This window comes from Drosophila suzukii, chromosome 3, assembly GCF_043229965.1.
Source record: "Drosophila suzukii chromosome 3, CBGP_Dsuzu_IsoJpt1.0, whole genome shotgun sequence".
In the NCBI taxonomy this organism is placed as follows: Eukaryota; Metazoa; Arthropoda; class Insecta; order Diptera; family Drosophilidae; genus Drosophila; species Drosophila suzukii.
This window is the reverse complement of record NC_092082.1, coordinates 90,546,979-90,556,716: the sequence shown is the minus strand read 5'-3', so window position 1 is coordinate 90,556,716 and position 9,738 is coordinate 90,546,979. Positions and strand designations below refer to the sequence as shown.

Here is a 9,738-nt window from a genome sequence, read left to right as displayed (position 1 = left end):
AAACCAAGCAAACCAAGTTTTAATATTTTTTATTGTATGTTTATTTATTTGAAATATCAGTTTGTATGCCGCTGTTTTCTATAATGTATCTCAATTATTCATAATGATTCAGTATTATCTGCACCTCTGTGTTGTTACTATGTTGTTAAATACAGATCTTGAGCATCGTTTATATTGCTTAATTTTCTCAATTGTATGATAGATGCCTTGCTAAATGTTCCTTTTATTTCCACACAAACTATTTAGTTTGGTTTGTTATGAAGATGCTGAGTTGATTGTATTTCTTTTTTGAAGAGTAGATTAAATTTTTGGTTTTGATTTTAGATGTTGATGAAGTTTTGTGCTATAAATATGCTACGTTCAATGCTGCTTAAGTTTTAGAGAACATTTAAATTTGAAGATTTTATTTCCTAAACATTCCAATGTCTGGCTACAAATCCAACAGATGAACGTGAATGGTATGAGGTTTATATCTTAGGCTAGAACTTTATTGATTTATTTGATTTAACTTCACGAAATTCCGCACTACTTACTAAGAAATGTTAAAATAAATAATTTACTTTAGTGTGTAAATTTAAATACAATATATTTATTTTAATTTGTTGTGTTTCCTTGTTGTAAATTTAATATAATTTTGTCCTTGGATTTGGTTTTTGTAGATTTAATTTATTTAAACGTTGTGAGGGGGTACAAAGTGTGACGTTCAGGCTACGCTTAACTAACAACAAAATTCACATATAACAACAATAAAATGAAAATGTTACAAAAAATATATATCCTTTAATTAGTTTATGGTGTATGGTAAAAATACAATGTAAATATAGAGACTTTTTGTTTCGTTCGTGTGTACTTTTCATTTAACATTTTGTGCTGCTTTGTCGGAATCCCACAAAAATATCTGCCCTTGCACGATCCAGGATTCCTAAATTATAAAACATTTCGATGCAGGTAAGTTGGGTTCGAAAAAATTCGTTTCGAGTGTGTGGGATTATAAAGGTTGCGAGTTAATAGCATGGCCCACACTAACTCAAACTAATTTAGATACCCCTGCAGTTCTTAGGGATCAATAAATGATTATATCCACTGTTAGGTTATACAAATATGGATCAATTTACTGCTCGGGGGTAGATAGTATGAGTTTTAAATTTACAAAATGCTGCTTGTCAACAGAATGGCCAACACTTACTTAATACTTTCTAACATTTTGCTTTTGCTCCTTGCTTATGCTCAAATAAATAGGTCATAAATAAATTAAATTACAATTTTGTAATTACATAAAATATTTGGCATTTAATTTCGCGAAGCTCTACGAATTGAACGGTATTCGATCTTTAGCACAACATTTTGCACAAGGTTAAGAAGTGAATTGAAAATATGTATTTTGGGCTGGGTCTTTGGATGGCAATGCGTTTAACCAGAACAAAAATCTGTCAATCATTCTCATTCTTGTGGAATGCTGTTATCATACGTTACATACGTATATATGAATTCATATATCTTTTGGCATTGTGTTAGCATACAGAAATGGCCACAGATAAAACCAAATTGCTAATCGATTCAAAAGTCTTATACGGGGGAAATAAATATTAAAAGAAATCTGATTGCTTTTCTTTTTTACATTATTCCATTGGTTTTGGCGTTTAACATTATACTTTTGTGCTTATGCTTTGATCTATATATTTAATATATAGTATGTATCTATGAATTCGAAACTTTTTCGCTAGGCTAAGTATTATGGAGCTGCTTATGCTGTTCTCACATACATGGAGTTGTTTACTGTCTGTGTTTGTTTTTGTGGTAGAAATATTTTGTTAAAAAAGTGTTTTTGTTTTTGCTCTGCTGGCATATCAAGTTCATATAAAGTCGATACCGAGACTCCTGTGGATATTGTGATTTAAAAACATTCCACAAATTCCAAAAAGTTCTTACATCTCAAATACAATTGCTCAGCTTTCCCGTGTTGTTGTTTTCGGTTGTCTTGTTGTTAAAAGTACTACAAAATTGTGTTGTCGTCAGTTGTGTTGTTGTTGTTAAAGTATTGACCAGGGAACACCGGACATTATCTTCGCTAGCCCTCGCCGCTAAATGCTTTTCCCCCATTCGCACACACGTCTTCAGTAATAACGCTCGCTATGCATCCGTTTCGATTTGGTTTGTTAGTACTTCTCATCGTCGGTGATTTCCCTATGGGAGTTCTGTAATTCTCAGGCCTTGTAGTGCTGATTCCTCACCGCGCAGCAGAGGCTCAGGGCGAAGGTCAGGGACACCAGCTCCAGCAGAATGACAGCGGCGGTGATGGCGAAAAGGGTGACCCAGTTCTCGTAAACGATCTCAATCAGCTTGTCCACGCAGCCCTGCAAATGATAAGTTATAAACTCATTAATCGGTTTGTATACAAGTGCCGCCGGTTTCCATTCAGTTTGCTTACTGGATCTACTCGTACAAACACCCCAGTCAGAAGTTTGAAATGCGTGTTGAATATTAATATTAATTAATACATTTTTATCGTCTCCGCATTGGCGGGCGTGAATTTTTATTAACCCAGGCGCTGAGAGCCAGCAGACCAAAGGATTATTAATTTTTATGACCAGAAACGGCGATAGTGATCGGTCGGCCAAGAAATTACGATTCGGACACACCTATCAATTGAGTTTTGATGGTTTTTCGGTATTTCATTGAATCGATGAACGAGCGTTAAAAGAATGGTCAATCAAGGGATTTTACAAAGCAAAAGATACTATAAATTTACCACTACGTGAGTCAGTAAACAAAATTTTTTTGATCTGAATGAATCAACCTTATAAGAAAATATGTATGACTCTGTTTTTCGAAAATATACCCTAGTCTTATTATTTTTCTTTCGGTCATTGGGTTTCCGAAATAATAAGAACGTGTAGGTCCTTTTGGAACTATTTCCTTTGTGATAGATCACAACCTTTTAATATGACCCCTTAAAACCTCTTAATTACCTGCTGATAAATGGCGTTGTTCAATGGACCACCAAATTTCAGCCGTCGCGACAGCTCACACTCGTTATCCTTCAGATTGTCCTTGCAGCAGGACTCCGGTATGTTATAGAAAACATTCATGGAAGACACGGCGATCTCTACAATATTTGTGCGATCCACATTATTAAAACGACTGGTGGCCCAATCGCCAGGTCCATCGGCACCGCAGCAGTGCAACTGAAAACGAATAAATAAATTCACATAAATCGTTTATGGCGAACATGTCCAAATATTTACATTCTTTTGCAGGGTATCGAAGGTGACGGTGCGCGAACTCATCGAGGATTGACCGTACTCCTCCTGAACCGACGACTTGACCGCCGCCCGCACGATGTCATCCAGTTTGTCTTTGTTGTGGAATGCCCAGGCTCCGGCTGCAATTTGTGCCACCATCACGATGAGTATGAGGCAGAAGAACTGCAATGGGAATTCGAGATTTATGAATGGCGGAGTGCGACAGGCCCGTGGGCGTTGAGTAAATAAACTGGCAGCGGTTTAAGATTTAAGAAAGATAACTCGCACTCGGAGTAAAGAACTCCTTGACTGTGAAAGACACTAAAAAAATGCCAAAATTGTTAATTTATCCATAGTTTGATTAGGAAATTATTTTAGAATTTGTATTTTGCCGAGATCATCCATTTAACTACTTTTGTTTGTATTTTGTTGAACCATTTAACTACTGTATTAATCAATTTTACTTAAAAGTTTTTTAAGTAGGTAGGTTCTCAATCCAAATAAAAGTACCAAAACGCATAATCTTACATATTGATACAAACATATACTGAATTACTATTACTTTCAGCTCAGACATTTAAAATCTCATTAGTTATGCACATAAATTTCTGAATATTTGGGCAGTTTTGCCAAGTGCAGACTTTATCGCAGAGCTGCCAAGACATTGTGGGCGAACCTCCGTTGCAATTATGCGAACGGAACAGTGTGGGCCACACATTTGCATCCATTTTAATTGGAATTCCCAGACACTGGTACTAAATAGTACATTATACCCTACTGAACTTTTTACTCACCGAAACCAGCATACATTGCGACTCCCGACAGACTCCACAGCAGCCAAAGAACGCGGCCAATATGGACAGTATGCCGATGGCGAGGAAGACGTATAGGGCTATATGATAGTGATGGTAGGATTGTGTCATCGACAGCATGAATGTGGGATCTGTCAGCATCCACACAGAGGTGATCACGATGGTCAGGCCGATGAGCTGTAATAGAAAAATAGAATGTATAGTAGGGTATTTTTCTCATTTTCACAAATATTTCTCTGTAATTCCCTAATAGTTGCATTCAACACCACGGGGAACACGCATCAATGACGCCATCTGGCGGGGCGGCAATTAAAGTGGGAGACTGCCCAGCCCCAGTTTTCCATTCCCTTTGAGTTCCATAGTTTCCAACTTATGATGTCAGCTAAGTTGCAAGCGTTAAATTAAATTTGTACTGTGCTACTTGGCTTCTTTTAATTTAATTAAATAATGGCTCAGCTAACTAAAAACAAAGGAAAATACAGTAATACACAAATTCTCTGTAATATACATTCTTTTAAATTTATTTCTTGCTGTACTTGGAACCTTAAACTTTTAAAAACCCATAATATTCGCTCCATTAAATGCCAAAATTAATGATGCGAATAGGCAAAATTCACCAAACAACTTAAATCTCATCCTTCATAGCCAAGACAGACTGTACTTATATACAGAAATGGCAAGACGTTGATCCCCAACGAGAATACGAGATGGCAAGCCCCTATTATCTCCCTCCTCGGGTTATCAGCAAACGAAATACGAACCTTTGTTTGAATTGGCGCTAGAGGAATTTTTCTTATTTATACCCCCTTAAGGTTTTCTGCTCAGAAATTTAAGAACTTAAGTCGCCTGTGCCAATGCCAACCATCCAGAAAAATGCTGTATTTAAATTCCCGGTCGTGCAATGAGTGGGAAAATCTAATAAAGAGCTAATGACTTAATGGGTTGGGCCTGGGGCATCACAGTGTCTATGCCAGTTTATTAATTATTCAGCAAATTATTCACTGCAGGGAAATTGAGTGTGCGATGAGAACTAATCGAGAGATGTAAACAAGCGCACATATTATATGGGAAAGTATGTGAATATAGAACCACTTAAAAACCGAAGGCAAACTGCAAAGCATTTCAAAATTCAAAACAAATCTTATCTAATATTTCTACATTTTTCGTAGTTGCCAAGAGAACTGGAGCATTTCCAGCATCTTGGCTTCTTGATAAGATTACGCACAAGAACAAACAATTACCAAATATCTATGTAACTAATTAAATCCCCTTATTTAAAAAATGATAAGCAAATTTATAATTCTTAATGATCTCTTAAATGTGAAAACCCCGTTTAGTTAAAAAGGCTAATTGGTTCGTTTTTGGCGCCCAAGGTAAATAAAAGACATTTTCTGAGAGCCAGGAAAAGCTGAAACGTGGAAAAGAGTAAGCAAAGGCAGCCGGGAAATTCGTGAAAATCGAAAGAAATATAAGAGAAGCAAAGACCGGCTTTATGTGGGTGGTCCACGAAAGAGTCAGCTGCAAAAAAGCGAGTGAGACAAAAAGTGTGCCACACAGAGTGCACGATATGCTGCCCCAAAAGTTCACGGGTGTGAATGTGTGTGCAGCTAACGGAAAAACTTTTCATGGAAACGTAATACAATGTTGCACCATTCGAGGGCAGTTAATTGAGTAACATCCACAACCCAAACGACATACTTTGAAACAATAAACCATTTTCTGAGGAAGAATTTTGTAAAATAATCTATGGAGTTTTTCAGTAAAAGATAGGAATGTGGAAGAGTTATTATAAAAGAGTTGTTAAATCAACATAAAAAAGTAATACATTCAAAACATTGTTTAAAAAAGGAACGCAATGTCTAAAATATTGAATAGACCCACAAAGCTTTTTTGATGGTTTAATATCCTGATAGCTTTCAGAAATGTGCCAAACTTAAATTCCTATACTTTTAAGGAACAAAGGTTGACCCCATTTCGAATCAGTTCCATTTTCCCCGACCGAATTGAATCCACGCCTTGTTTGTAGCCAAGTTTGTTGGAACTTTACGATTCCCCGTACGTTTTCCTATATATGTATATCTCTACGCCATCTGACACTATGTCGCGTGTCCATGACAAACAAACAGAATGTCTGCCGAATGGGCCAATAAATGTGCAGAGTCCTTCGTTGACCCAGTTTTCGGAGCCGAGGCGTCAAAAGGCGGAAAACGAGAGAGCATTTTCCTGCCGACAAGTTGCTCCTCAAAAAAGAAATAAAGGGAGGGGGGGAAAAGGCAGCTGGGTTGCCTTGCATGTCCAGTTGCAGTTTTGGCCCAGAATTAACCGCATCGATGGCAAATTGCCGCCGTCAGGCCATCATGCAACTCACAAACTGAAAATACAAACTGAATATGAAAAATGAATGAAGCGCCACTCATGAATAATTGAGTGGAAAATAGCACAGCGAATTATGTGCAAGCAGATTGAAAATATATGTAGAGGCCAGATTCAAACTCAAATATTTGTATTTAAAAACTTTTAAAATGTATTTACTAAAGAATAAATATACATATCTACAGAAAATTTCAATTTTCAAATATTTCAAACTTTTTAATTTTAAGTTAAGATAGTTTTTCTTGAGGAAGTCCTACTGTAAGTAAATTCATTTTTAGTAGGAGGACATTATACGACGGGACAAGATGTAAGTTTTGTCAGATGGCCAACGGAATATTTGAAAAATTTCGATTTTGGTCACTGTCAACTTCAATGACGACAGCGCAATTTAGCATTTTAGACGCTTTTGGCATAGGCCTCCCCCGGCATCGTGGATCTTGGATCCGATGGGATATCGGCCTCATTGGAACGTCAGCGTCCTCAGAGATCGTGGCGTTTGATCACGATGCCCCACAGCGACGATGAAAATGGAAATGTTTTGAAACCGATGCACAGTGGGGATTGATTTAAAACAATTTGTACAGTGGTTTTACTTTAAAAATGGGCTAGAACTCTATTTCAACTTATTCTGTCAACATTAAAGTGGAAAATGAAATCATAAAATAACCAAAATGAATTCTAGACTGACTGATTACTTCCGAAGTGCCAAAAATACCCTCAAAACAAAGTATGACTGGATCTTTTAACATCAATATAAATAAATATCTGACGCATTTTCATTCAAACATTGATCTAAAAATAGTTCATCCCATTAGTGAAACGAACTGCATCACAACCACATCACAATTTCCATCACTCATTTTGCCGCCGTATACATCAAACACATACCACTGTGCAACGAGCAACAACAATCAAGGAAAATTACACTGAAAAAATAAGGACATTTTAGTGTATAATTGGTATACTCTCTTGGTGTTTTAAATTAAATTTTATTTTGAATTAGGATAAGGATTAAGAATAAATAAATACAATTAGATATGTTTTTAAAGGAGAAAGAAATTCAGTAAACTGAGATCCCAAAAAATATTTAAAAACATTTTCTTTCCGTGTACAACAAAGAAAAACTGAACGGACGCGTTAGTTTTTGTTGTTTTTCGCCCGTATTCGAAAATAGCTTTTGACTAATAAATACTATAGACAGAAATCGAAAAAGGCAGCAACAATCAACAAACCAAATGAAAAAAGACCAAAACCACCCGCATTAGAATCAAAATTTTAAATTTGTTGCCCAAACAAAAAAAAAGAAACTGATTTCGCAAGCCGCAAAAGACGAGAGGAAAACCCGAAGAAAAACTCGAGGAAAACAAACACAAACAATCGCAGTGGCAGATAATAATTGAATGGAAACAATTGAAAGCCAAACGGGGCGATGTTGAAAGTCACAAATTGCGTAAAACAACAAGGTGATAAGATGGGGAAGGAAATACGTAACCCTTTTTGGGGAACGGGGTCCTTCCTACCAAATTTAGCCTGTCGAAGTTTGTAAAAATATCAAACGCACGTATACGTTATAAAAATAATAAAACAAAGAGAAAAAATAACTGGAAAAGACAGAAGCAGAAGAAAAACAACTGAACAAACATGTGGAGAAGAAAGAAAGCAGTGGGAGGGGGAGGGAGTGGGGGAAAATTGGAGGGAGATGCTTAAATGTTTATCTGTCTGCGTGTGCGGAGGTGTGCCTGTGTGTGTGCCATTCACTCTCCTCCCACAACGGAACTTCTATTGTTTTTGTGGGGGAGTAAGGAGCAGAGAGCCCTACTCAGCGATGGAGAGAATGAGAGAAAGGGGAAGAGGGAGAGCAAGATTGGGGGCCAATCAGTGATGTCGCATTGGCCTTTTACAGACAGATTCGGCTGCCCATGGCATACAATAATTTAAAGTTAAATATTTTCTAACAATAAAATGTTTTTTTACGGTTAGACTTAAAGTATTTTTAATTTGAAGAAATATATGCTTATGTTTTGACTTTAGCAACTGCTGTTTAAGATTAACAATCGATATTTTATTTCTGGAATACTTAAAAATGGACTGTATGAATTAACTGGTTAAAGTCTAATAGGTTATCATAATTAACATATTTGTTTATAAGATTTAGCCCTTTTAGACAGAAACTAACTGAACTTGGATTTGTTATCCATTTACATTTCAAGCAACTTTTAAAGACCATTCAACCATAGTTAAAGCATTATATATAGACAATAATATTTTTAGAACATAATTCATGATTAAAATAGACGTTAAGTTCTTGAATTAGCTAAAGATTTGTTTTGTATCTTCCCATTTATTTAGGTTTTTAGTTTAGATTAGGGCACCTCTATGATCGGTTGGAGAGGGGAAAGGAGGGGGCCAGAGAGAGCAGTAGGACTCCAAAGAGCGTGCGCGCGGCCCCTCCCCCCGCCCCCACGCCCAGCGAGAGAAAGAGGGGCATAGGGAATACACAACAAACACACTCACGCAAAACACCCACATACACACACACACGCTGGCATGAAGGAGGTCCGTGTGTTCCAGTTGTTGTTGTGATGGGAGATAATCAAATCTCGTACTGTTGTTGTTGCTGCTGGAATCTACATACCCAGAATAAAATGTTTATAAGGACCATCAGATATTTGACGCACGAACAGCAGGCGTTGAGACCCATGGCGGATTAGTTGGTTCTAGCGAATAACTCCTTAAAAAGAGGCTTTGGTTTAACTGGTTTGTCAACCACTGGGAGATGCTCTTTTCCGAAGGAACCCCGAACTGCAGTATCGACTGCACTTTTCCGCCTTTCCACACTTTCCCAAATCACCCCGAATAAACGCACTGTATTTTTCGGATTTTTTCGAATTTTACAAGATTATAACTCTTCGATTCGAGCCACTGTTTGCGCGATTGGCCGTTGCACCCGATTTATTTAAAATTTTATTTGTGCATCGAGGCGTCCGTCCGAATGTAAAAATCTTGAATCAGTGCTACCGTTAGCTGGGCCGTTCAAATATACCAAAGGGATATAGAGAGGAAATATACTAAAATGTGGTACAATGTGAATACCAAAAACACTGGGTGCACCACTTTGCTAGGGCCTAGCGATGTTTGCAACCTACCTTTCACTTTCAAAATGTGACCGTTGTTACTCCGTGGTATTTTCATACGCCCGCCGCAAAAAAAGCGTGAAATGTTTAAATCGTTCTTATTTCCCCGCTTTTTCACAGAAACGGTACTTTGCTGACACTTACGGTGGTGTTGTCTCCCCATTTTACTGACAACAA

At 37.2% G+C, this 9,738-nt stretch overlaps 1 protein-coding gene across 1 annotated transcript; it reads right to left on the bottom strand.

The window, feature by feature from the left end:
* Positions 1-569: 569 nt before the first annotated feature.
* Tsp96F (Tetraspanin 96F) lies at positions 570-9,441 on the bottom strand. Its single transcript, XM_036819361.3, has 5 exons — positions 9,063-9,441; positions 4,037-4,231; positions 3,246-3,425; positions 2,970-3,185; positions 570-2,354 (listed from the first exon to the last, which is right to left on the bottom strand). The coding sequence occupies exons 1-5, from the start codon at positions 9,126-9,128 to the stop codon at positions 2,205-2,207; spliced, it is 807 nt and encodes a 268-aa protein (XP_036675256.1). The 5' UTR covers positions 9,129-9,441; the 3' UTR covers positions 570-2,204.
* Between the last annotated feature and the right edge of the window lie 297 nt (positions 9,442-9,738).